Source organism: Merops nubicus, unplaced genomic scaffold (genome assembly GCF_000691845.1).
Source record: "Merops nubicus isolate BGI_N331 unplaced genomic scaffold, ASM69184v1 scaffold10668, whole genome shotgun sequence".
NCBI lineage: Eukaryota > Metazoa > Chordata > Aves > Coraciiformes > Meropidae > Merops > Merops nubicus.
Genome location: NW_008623652.1, coordinates 21,269 through 33,580, shown reverse-complemented (window position 1 = coordinate 33,580; position 12,312 = coordinate 21,269). Strand labels below are relative to the sequence as shown.

The window sequence follows — 12,312 nt, the reverse complement described above, 5'->3', positions numbered from 1 at the left end:
ATCAGACTAGCCACAGAAATAAGGTGATCACTCTAGTCACCTGAATTCCTAAGAAAATAAGGATTATGTGATTGTTCTCTGCTTATTCCTCTCCTCTCCAACAATTTGTACATGCATTGGCAAATTTCAATTAAATCCAGTGGAGGAGCAAAAATCTCAGGGATGCCCAGTTCTTAAAAGTATCCTGGAAATACACAAGGAACTTAAGTCCAAATGCTGCCATCTGAGCTGAACTCACCCACCTTTGAGACACAGATCCCTGGGAAAGACATCTTCACCCGTTCTGCTCTGACATAGGGGCAGCACAGTGGCGGCAGCTGTGGCAGGACTCACCGGAGCCCGATCAGAAAGGGTGCAGAAGGGTCCCAGAAGCTGTGCTACCTGTGGTCTGTGCACAGTGTCTGTAGACACGGGTGGAATGAACCTCCACATCTTTGGATGTCACAGTACGGACACCTACAGCCAAGTGCATTGTCTAGACTTCTACAACAGCCAGCAAGAAATATGCTTTGCTGGGGCATGGTTCAACATACCAATATCTGGAATAGACCAAAGGAATCACACGTGAGAAGTACCTATTAATCTCTGCTGTGCATCTGGGCTTGCTTTTTGGGAGAGCAGGTAGGAGGCAGAAGGAGACCCCTGCCCATGCCATTGCACATCTGCAAACAGCTGGTGCTGATGGAGCCTATGAGCACACTCTTGCAAGGTGAGAAGAATACAGCCCATGACTGTGTTTACTGATCTTTTGCCTCTGTTAAATTCTGTGAACGGTTCTTTCCTGGCAGTTCTGCTGAGGTGCCACGCAGATGGGCACGTGAATTTGAAACACTTTGAAATACCAGCTGTTGGGCCAGCAGCTCTGCTCTAAGCCACGCTCGGAGTAGTTATGTTGTTCCAAAAGCAAGCCCTGCCAAAACCCACCAGTATGTAGAGCTCATATCCCAAGAGGATCGTGCATCATCACGACCCATCTAGTTTCTCAAGCATCTGCAGAGCTTTGCAGCAGAGCGCCAGTCCCACAGCACGTGCTCTCAAGACTTTCTGTGTCACTTCATCTTAGGCACAAGGTGATTTTTTTTTTACCCTGATCACTCAGCTGGCAAATGAGATTGTTTGTGCAAACTGCTGGATGCTTGGCAGGCAGCTCCCCTGAGGTCTGCAGCAAACCCGGGCAGCATCAGCTTCAGTCCCAGCAGGGTGAAAAGCTCCTAAGTCAGATGCAAAACTTGTTTAGGGTAAAGAAGTATCTCAGAAAATTTTGTTTTAACAGCCCAAGGTCATCAAGCCTTGAGTTTCCCTACCAGTGTCATGATGTTTGTATTAAATGCACAGGCACTGTGCACCCAGGAAATTATCAGCTCTAGGTTTCAGAGCCACAAACACTACTGCACCCTGGCTGCTACCACTGGGTGTCACTGGGTGTCACAGATCTGGTGCCTTGATGCACCCCAGAGCATTCACAGATGCTCTGTCCCCTTTTCATGGTTACCCTGACCCCAGCACATCCAAAATAGCCACTTCACCTGCCCCTGAGCTCATACTTCTTCCTGTGGGCACAGGACCAAGGTCCTTGCCCCAGGCAGAGCCATGCTGGCTGATGGACAGCCTCCCTGTCCTCTGTGCCACAGTCCTCTGAGCAAGGGACACGTGCTCTGCGCCCTGGGTAAGGTTTTGGAGAGGAGCAGATGCTGGGGAGGTGAGTGTGAGGCCACACATGGGAGTCGCAGCCTGCTACAGTGCAGGTACAAAGCAAATTTGCTGTTTTAAGGGACCGTATTAGATGTTGACTTTAACTTTGCCTGAAAGCGCTGGTCTGGGGAAGGCTGTAGCCACCCTTCCATGCTTTCCTGTGTAGCAAAGGCTGACCTCAGAGGAGAGCCCTCCGTTTAACCAGTAAATGTAGGTCATTCCTCATGATGCCCATTGATCAATGAATGCCTATTGTGGGATGCCACATTTGTTGCTCTTCTGGTGGCAGAAGAATCAGAGTAAATTGTCTGAATATCTCCTTGTGCTGCAAACCACACTGAGTGAACAGCTTTTGAAAACAGGAGTCCGGAGCTGAAGAAAAGTTGCCTTCAGCCACATTGTCTCTTCTCTGATTTCTTCAGTTTTCAGTAACCTTTTTCACTTTTTAAAGCTTCAGCTATTTCCTTTCGCTACGCTTCAGCTTCTACCATTCTGCTTACAGCAGCCCACCTCTCTCTCCTCCTTCCCCCTCCTACTTTCTTTCAAGACCTTCTCAAGAGCAAACCACATCCTTACGTTCCTCTCATTGTTAGAGCCTCCCCCACTGCTGCTGTTATGGCTCTTCACTACTTTTTGATCAAGTGGTCTAGCACAGCTCCAAACCTAAACTGCTCTTTAGATGTTCCCATCTGCAGGTGTGCAGAACATCTCAGTAAGATGTATCTTACACGTGTGAACTAAGATCCCCTTAACTACACCATATACACCTCCAACCCATGGATTATTCCTTGCAGTGTGAGCTCTCCAGCAATTTGAAACTCAGGACAGGTTTGCTGTCCTGTAAAAACAGTTTGCTAAACAAACTGCTGATCCCTTCAATTACTTTCATATGGCCAGTGAATATCCATAAGAAGTATTGACATAAAACCTAATTCTGCAGACTTCAGTTTGACCCTGCTAGACTATGACTCTGTCTTCTGTTTGCCCTCACTGTCCTGTGCAATGTTTGTGAGATTAAGGAGGAGCAGACCTCAGTCCACCCCAGTCATTGCCTGCTCCAGCTGTGGCTTCTTCATTCACATCCCACTGGGAGCACCAGACCACAAGATGCTTGCTGGGGTGCAAAGTCCCTCACAGCTGCTTGCTGTCATGTAAAGCTGTGCACGCACTACAGGCACACAATGAACCTGTCACTCTTTTACTCCAATTTTTCGGGTTTTCACATCTCTTGCTCACAATTCCTGTACTCTTCTGGGAAGCTTCTCCTGCAAATTCTGGTGCTCCGACCACTCTCAGTGTCTTGCAGACCAGTCCTGAAGCCTGTTGCACCCCATTAAACCCAGGTCAAAGTGGGAGCTGGTGTTGTGGTGAACCCATCTCTTAATTGCCACACCAACACAGGCACACGCTTCCCACTTTAGGGACCAGTGGCTTTAGCTCAGGCACCTCTGTGTGCTGGTGCCCATGTGGGCTACAGGTCCCCCTCAGAGGCCAGTCTATTACGTCTTCCATCCCCATCCCAGCCAAGCCAGGGGATGGTACCAGTTAGATTTAGCCTTTTCATCAGACAGTTCTGCCACGGGCCCCAAGACATCCTTGTGGACCCATCGCTGCCAGCCCAGGTATCAGCATGGCTCCTCTCTGTTGTTTCAGTTATGGCTGAGCTTTCTCAGGCTGCTGCCTCTCAGAGACCTTTTCAGCAAAATGGCTGATTCATCACCTCCTTCCCTTTGGGCTTCAGAGAAAGTGTGGCTCATCTCTCTGTAACGTGTACCTGCCAGCGTAACACCAGCATGAGGCCGCAGTTCAGAGCCCCTCTTGTCCACGTTTCCCACCAGAAAAGCACAGCATCACCTTCACAAAATGGCAGCAGCTCTGGGAGCCCCAGATCCAATCCAAGCTTTTATTTACCTATCTTCTTATATATCTGCAAGTCCTCAGATGTCCTGGCACAGCTTTTTTCCCCACACCCTATGGACTTTTTTGAAGCGTTACATAATTATCTTTAGCACTGCAGTTGCTTACATACCTCTGCCCTCTGCAGAAACGAAGGTAATTTTCATTCACATTTGTTCTGACTCTGCCCATCTCCTGATGCACTTTTGTCTGTTGCTTTTGTGAATAGAATCTCTGAGCTCCCAGGTTTTTGTCTTCTCTTCCCAACCCCCAGGTGTCTTCTCTTGGTGCTTGTAGACATGATGTAATCCACCGTTGCTTCTGCATCTCGTTCCTCATGTCTGGCACACCCGTAGCTCCTCTTGTTCATCAGAGCACACACAATTCGGCAGGCTGATTTTGTAGAGTTAAAGGCAAGTTTTTTTCATGCCACATGCCTCAGGTTTCAGTTTTCCCACTGTTTTGGCTCTTCTGTCATATGCACAGCATCAGAGCACTACCCTGCAGACATCTAAGCTCCTCTGCTTGGCAAATGCCCTGTAAATTCTGGAGAGATCAATAGCATCCCTGTGCGATTTGTCACAGATCCCAACCAGAAATTAGTGCTTTTCAGGAACCCAGTCAACCAACCCTTTCTGCCTTACATCTTCCCAAAATCCATCTCTGTTTTCATATGCTATTTGTACTCTCTGCTTAAAGCCATGTCACTCATGAATTTAATATCCAATGCAGTGATAGCCCTCCAGTCTCTGCTGTGCAGTTTCACATGGAGTTAACTCCACCAGCACTGGCTGACACCTACTGCAAAGATCAAGTCCACCAGAACTAGCTGTTCTCAAGGGAGGAAAGCAACAGCCCAGCTAATCATTTTGCTAGACAAGGCTCATAGGATTTCTTTAATCTGTAAATTAAAAGTTAAATTGTGACATCTCAGCAGTGGGAGTCAAAAGCATGTGTCAGCTATAAAAGCAGGAAGGGAAATTCTCAGGTAAAGATGCCTCATTTTCTTCAAATGCCTCTGGATAGTCAGGGAACAAAGCTATGGTCCTGCACATTAGAAAGCCAAAAATCTCGAGGATCCTCCAGAGCAAGGGCAGTGCATCAGTTTTCTTGGCAGACAGGTGGAAAGTTGTGGAAGACATGGAGCAGAGTCAGAAGCTCCTCTGCTTGAGTTAATCTCTTTGAGTTACATCTTGTACTGCACTGGGAGTCCGAGACTCCATATGGGTACATCTGACTGTCCCCACCGCAGAAGAAAAAAATCTTTCCCATCACATAGGAGCAAATTGGGGAACACTGGTAATTTCTCCACAGTATTTTATCATGGAAGGATAAAATTCTAAGGGTGAAAAGACCAAAGTTGCTCACGTCACAGCTGCTCTCCCTGGTTGTACTAAACCTAAATTCTTGCTCAGGTTGCGTTCAGTCTCTTCTGTTCACCCATAAAGGAAACAGGAAGGTTTTCAAGGTGATGACATTTCAGTGAGAGCAGTTGATTTGGCACTAAATCTTTACTAAGAATGTCCCTATTGCACACATTGAGATCAGTCCAGCCCAGAGTCCAGTCACTCCAGGAAATGCAAGAGCATGCTCCAGGAAGAGGGGTAGGGGTAACTACGGAAAGACTTCCCTCTGCTTTGCTCTCCTTGCACTCAGCATAACTACCTCAGGGAGAATTTGATTTCTAAACATGTTACAGATGAATCAGATGTTAGCTCAGCTGGTACCCTTGTATTGTAAGACTAAAAAGAGCATTATGTTGATATTCATGATTACAGTCTGTTAAATAGTAATTCACACATCGTTATGTATTGTCCCTTCTCTTTGTGTCCCTATGCCTGCCTACTCCTTATGCCTTCAGTGAATTGAAATGCTGAGGAGCCCTAATCCCATAAAGGTCTGTTACAAATCCATTCAAAGCAAATTCTGCAGGTCAAACCCACCCAGAAATGGTTCTCAGAAGGGGAGCTAGGACCTCACTACTCAAAAGTACCACCAGCATCAAGACCCTTCATGAACAATCAGAAAGTAATGATGGTTTAAATAGTCACCACCACATCCCCATTTCCCATGGAGGGCAGGCAGAGCCGTGGCTCACCTGGTGTCACTCAGCTGTGGCAGCAGAGCAGGAGACAGCCAGGGTGTCTGTGCAGTAGTGCTTCACATCTGCAGTTCATCCAGGTGCCGTTCACCAGCCACCCATGGAGAGCAGCAGCCTTAGGCAAGGTGAATCCTGAGCACACCAGCAGTCAGTTTGGAGTTCTGTATCTAAAAGCTACTTGACCTGACCTGGCTTTGGCCAAGTTCTGTATGATGGGAGAGGGATTAAATAGCAGCATTCATTGTCTAAGCCAATGCCCTAATCATGAGCCAAGGCTTCAGCTGTGGTTTAGGTGGTCAATAACTCTATGATGGCTGAGATACCAGCACTAATTCCACATACTATGTTATAATTTAAAATGTATTTTAATGTCCAGATCCATTAGAAGCCCTAAACTAGTCTCTTATGAAATCTTGTGACCTTCAGCCCTTACTCGGATGCACGGTGTGTTGACCACTGTGTTGATCACAGCAGGATGGTGCTGACGCTGGCTTTTAAGCAGCAGATCTGGTGTCGTGGTGGTAGATGAATGCAGGTGTTTAGTCAAGGTAATAGCCAGAAAGGCACTTAGCATTTTATACAGAGAAAGAACAGAGCTTTCTAAGAAAATGTAGCAGTTGCTTATGTGTTGCCAGAGATTTGACGTGCAAGACACGTAAGTCTCCCTCCAGTTGCTTCTATATAATTAATTAATCTACCAAGTCGAGGTCTCGGGTCTCTCCCCCCGCATGCTGGGGCTGGCTGCCCGTGTTCAGCTCACACACAGCTAGCAGACACACTCAGCTACACCCGGGGCACTCAGCACTGGCAAGGGGGCTCGGTTTCCAAAGCGAAGCCTGCACTTCTGAAAATCTCACCCTTTCGTGGTACCTGAACAGCGGTGGACTCTTTTTGGAAGGCAGCCCAGGGGGTGGGGGACACACCTGGCTCTCTGCATGAGAGACGGGGCCGGCTCACAACCTCCAAGGCAGTGCCGGGGGCTGGTGGGGCACGGGAGGGAGCCGCTGCCCGCCGGAGGCTTCTTGGAAACGCTGCAGACACGGGCGAGAGAGCACCTCGCACCGTGCGGAGGCATCGGTCGTTGTTTCCTTCCTCTTTTCCAGAGACTGAAACACCCACCACCACACAGAGGCCCTTCTACTCCGCCCCTGCATGAATCATACCGACGGCTGCCCAAGGTGAGAGGAGTAATGACAGAAATTTCCCCGGCCAGGCCTTTGTAGGGCGGTTGTGAAAGGCCTGAGACAGACAAGTCGCTCATTCACTTCTTCATACCCAGCAAGGCAGCAACCGCTATTAATTCATTTGTTAATAACTAACTGGGGGCTCTTGCAGCTGATCCCTGCGAGGCTGAAGGCTGGCTCTCTGCACTCAGGAAGGGACGTGCCAAAGGTTTTGTTTCGATGCTTTGAGATCCACCCCTTCCCAAAATGCAGAGGCTTCCCAAAGCCGAGACACGCTCTCCATGCCACCAGCTCAACAGCGCCCACAGAAACCAGACCAAGAGAAATGTGGATTTTAGAAACGGCACACAAAATATAGCTGTTACTGTAAGAGGATCTGCAAGGGACAGAAGTCTGACTGAGGCAGAGTCAGCTCTGCAGAGCAGAGCATTGCCTATGATGCTGCTAAGGGGAGCCCCTGAGGAGCATCGCTTCTGACCTGCTTAAAACCCATCTCCCTGAGGCTGGGAGGGCAGGGCTGCCTGGTGGCAATGCTCTCCTGCCTCCCTGGCAACACAGACCACCTTGGCACACAGCAGCTGCATGGTCATGCCATGATGGAGCAAGATCCAGGACAGAGGAAAGGCCACCATAGCTACAGCAATATGCACAAAGGTGGGTTTCTCCCCAGATTTTGTTTTCAAGAGCTGGCCACTCAGAGCACGACATGAAGGGTGCACAGGTCAGCTAGGACAGGTACACAGTGATAACTAGTTGAGACATAAAATACGTTTCATCACATCCAGAAACAACAGTTCATCACCATAGTTTCTAACAAGGGACTTTTGGCTAACTCGATCGTGCTCATATCTGGCTTTTTTGAGAGGCTGAACTGACTTTTAATTAAGTCAAGGTAGTTAACTTGCTCACAAAGGCAAAAGCAGACAAGCCGTTTTCATGTTCTGAAATGAAGCTTTTTATTCTTCGTATATTAGCCTGAGCCCTGCATAGCAGAAGCATTAGGAAAAAGTGCTAAAAGATGTGAATTGCTCCATTTATTTGAAATTATTTTAACGGCTATATTCACTCAAATGCAGGAAAGGCTGAGAGATGTCAGAGTGTCGACATTTATTTTTTCTTCATGCCTGATTCAGGTGGTGATTTATTTCACTGTGGTGCCATGTATAAAGAGACTGCTTTTAATGCATTTTCTTTATCAATACAAGCATTACCTTGCATGTGTTCAAACACCTTATCAATTGCAGAGCACCTATAAAACTTACATTAAACAGTATCAGTTATTTCTAACAAGCATGGATAACTTCCCATATGAAAATTGGGAGGGGAAGGTCTGAAATATCGTTTCACTATTTATTCTTAGAAAATATTTATATTGTATGATACAGATCAAGTAAGTGAAAAAAAGGTTGGGGAATCTGTATTTAAAATAAGGTAACATATACTCACAACATTTTGCAAGTTACTAAAAGAAAATATTTCTTTTTCTGCTAAATGAAAAATTTTTTTTTTTCTTATTCAAATCACAATTGCATATCTATTCTACTTGTTATCTGACTTGCAGAATTCAGTCAAACAACTAGTGACCAAAAATTACTCTGTCAAAATGGGGAAACAGACGCTGACAAAATAACAGCGCTAGCGCTGTTAATTTCGTTTTAAGTTCCAAGTATTTTATCTTCTTTTTTTTTCTTAAGCTTGTAACCTATTTTAACAGCAAACAAAGGTAAAATTAACAATGGAGTAACAAACTGAAAGGGATTAGTTTGAGAAGACAGAAAGGTCTCTTCTCTCAGCTGAACAGCTCAAGCTGACTGAGGCGAGGTTGTACATTGATTCGGCCTCCCCCAGCCCACTGTTTTTCAGAGCAAAAGAACTGGAAAGTTAACATGTGTGCCAAGCGCTCGTTTGAATGCATTTTGAATATCGGAGCCAGATTTTAACCACCAAGCTGTAGCCAGGGCCCCCGTTGCCCAAGTAACACTAGCAGAACCACCCTGGTAGGCTTTTGCAGGAGACCTCAGCAGTGCCGTGCCGTTCACGCCACATGCGGCATGGCTGCAGTTCTGCAAGCCCCACCTCAATAAGCCATTTGGTTGAATCTTCTGCTGAGCTCCAATATGCCCAGGTTTTACTCTCTCCGTTTGAGTTTCCATGCTTTCTGAGCACATCAGTTCTATAGCTCAGAGAAAGCTGCATAATTAGGCACTATAATAATGTGCTTCACAGTTTGTTCCCAGTGAAAAGTGCCTTTTAGCTCTGAGAGTCTGAAAATAACCAGGCTTTGAAAATCTGAACCAATTTTTTTTTTTCCACATAGCACCAAACCAAAATCCCCGTTATTTTATCCTCTCTCCAATTTTATTTTAAAAATCAGCCAGCTTTTGGTGGCCTCACACTTTGCACTGGCTCTAGGAGGCACAATCAAGGATATGTCACGATGCCCCTAAATTCCCTGTGCATCCTGTACTGTCAGCTCAGGCATCTCAGGGAAGCGTATCCACTTTGCTTCAATTAATTGCAAGCAAACCTTGAATTCTTCATTTTGTAATACATTGTAACAAGCTTTGTGTAGCACATTATTATAGATGAGATGGAATTTTCAGTTATGGAGCACATCTTCTTCTGGCTTTATCTGATACAACAACCCTCTGGAGCCTTCTAGCCCCTGAATCCGGCATCCCACAGCAGATACCACAACACAACATCCTGGCCTAGTGGTTACTGCTCTTTAACACATAAAAACAGCAGCATGAAATGTTGTAAATAAAGATTAACCCACAGAGAAAAAAAGACATTTAATAGAACACGCTGGCAAAAATACATTTCAAAGAGTGTTGGAACCAGATTTTAAATCTGTTAGTGGAGTGGGGACTGTAACAAAAAAGTCCACAATTGTCACAGGTTTGAAGATTCCCAACGTGACATTTTGCATGTGATCTTTAATGTTAAAACAGTAACAGTGGCTACTTTTAACTTAAGATTACAAAACTTTCAGTACAGAGGCATTGCAAGAATTGAGATGTAGAAACGTATTTCTTCAAAAGCCAAAAGGATTTTAAATGAGGATGACAAATACCTAGCCACTTGTGTAACTGCATTAAGTACCATGCCATTCAGGTATTAGTGTTTCAGGGGGCAAAGGATTTGCAATTAACACCTGAAAAGAAAGAGAAGAGTACAGGAATTATGGACTGTAGTGGCAGCCTTCATCTTCTATGTTCGGGTGTAGAAGCTGGTAAATATTTAACACTGATACGAAAAGCTCACAGGAGACCAGTATGTTTCTATGAGCAGAAGCCTCCCTTACAATCAGGCTGATGAGTGGTAAATATTCACCAGCCTGGGATCTGGCAGGACAATCACATCGTGTTCTGTGCACCACTGCTGTTCAAGGTGCCCACAATGCAAATGCTTGCTCACCTACATCACAGGTGAGATCATCTCTGAGGTTCATAGAAAGGGAATGATATAATTTGGAATTTATTTTTATAGAGAAGCTCAGAGGTAGAATAGAGTATTGAGAAGAACATCCAATCAGTTTTTATGGTACAAATTATAGATAGACCTTGGATTTGAATCAGGCAAGCCACTGCATCTGTTCCTGTTGAAACACATGAGTCGGGGCACAGACAAAACAGACACAGATCATTCACTCAGGATCCACATGGAGAGAGAATCATCCTACTTTGCTATGGGCCATCTCTTATGGCACCATCCTCAGAGGTCCATTCTGAGCTAGCTGAAGAATAGGGAGAGGGAGAAAAAAAATCTTGCTGCACTAAGAACCTCCCCTCCCCAAGGCTTTTCTCTATAGGCAGTAGAAACTTTGGGATGAGACAGATCTGCAAGATTTGACAGATGGTACAGGGCACAGGAGACACATGACTTGTGGAGGAGAGGAACACCACAATGCATGAGGGATGTACAATATTGTATGATGTCCCCACTCCATCTTCTGGCAGAGTTCTCTTACACACCTGGAGTTTCCACCTCCTTAGCCTGGCTTTCCATGCAGGAGGGTGACTTGGCCCAAGTAGCAATGTCAGGATGCAACTCTTAGACATGCCAGGCTCCCCAGAATGCAAAGCCTGCTTCAGTCTTACTCTGATACAACCCAGGCAGTTTTACTTAGTAGGCAAACTCAAAAAAAAAAAACATCCTTATTTAGCCATTCTAAATACACACATTCAACATTACCATTTACTTATTTTTTTATTATAGTAGGTGACTGGTTTCACTAAAGCCACTTTTTTGAAAAGAAATATACTAAAAGTAGGTGAGAATTTTAGTGCTCATGAAAAAATACCTTTAATCCCTAGAGACTGAATTTTTTTGCCTCTAGAATTACAGCAGAGACAACAGAGGTGATGACAGCACAGATTTATTAATCTCTGCCACCTGAACCACATGTCTAACCCAGACAAGCCAGCCCTTCTGGGGTCATAACCAGGTGAGGTCTAGGAAGAATCAGGTTAGTTTCCTCCTGGTTTGTCCTATTTTTGACCACATTGCTGAAGAACAAGGCCAAGATAACAAAATGAATCTCACAAAGCCACAGGACAACTGTCAAATATCACTAAATTCTGATCACTCCTATGCTGGATGTACTAGATTTGATTGCTGTTACACAGTGACTCGGGCATGTCTAAGAAGTGCTAATCTTGCCTGCAGGCCATTTATTATATGGATAGGACAATTTGTTTCTACGGTTAGCTAAAGGAAGAACCTCCTAAAATAAGAATACAAACTGTCAAGATTTTACAACAACATATATGAGTCTTTTAAATAAAATACACAGTGGTCAGATTTTATACGCCAAGTTCTCAAGGTAAAAAATCTTCACACAGAGGGACAAATCAAGAGGTGGGGGTTGATCCAGGCAGAATCTTGTCTTTAAATAAATGCAGAGAGGCCAACAACTGAGGAACATCAACAGAAGCAACAACAAAATCGGTACAGCTCTTATCTGCAGATCTCCAGGCTAGGCCGGCTCCAGTCCAGGCTAGTGAAGTCCAAACACGGGCTTGCTTGTGAAGAAGGGCATGTACCTGCACCTTTCGTTTTCCAGGACAGTGCCCAGGTGTACTGGGGGAGCGGATCAGACATAGCGGACATCTGCCTCACCAGGGCACCCGCACTGTGGTCCTGCCAGGAGCCCCCTTGTGACTCACCTCCCGTTCCCCCTGCTGCAGCGCCTTTTTGCGAAGACAGAAACAACAAGCGTGGGCAAGGCCACGGCTGACGGTCCTCAGAAGATCTTGCACTCGTTGATGGAGAAGAGCTTCCGCCTGTTCTGCCTTTTGGCTTGGTTGACCGCTGTCCGCACGGCGTGCTCGAACACCTGCTGCACCCCCCGGTTGCTGAGGGCCGAGCACTCCAGGTAGCCTTTGGCTCGCACGTCCTGGGCCAGCCGCTTCCCGTCGACCGAGCTGATGCAGG

General features: G+C 45.9%; 1 protein-coding gene across 1 annotated transcript in view; it reads right to left on the bottom strand.

Moving 5' to 3' along the window:
* Window positions 1-12,121: 12,121 nt before the first annotated feature.
* Window positions 12,122-12,312, bottom strand: part of RHOH (ras homolog family member H) — a 591-nt gene continuing 400 nt past the window's right edge. Inside the window, exon 1 of the mRNA XM_008945148.1 lies at window positions 12,122-12,312. This exon is cut by the window's right edge and continues 400 nt beyond it. Coding sequence (XP_008943396.1) covers window positions 12,122-12,312 — 191 coding nt within the window.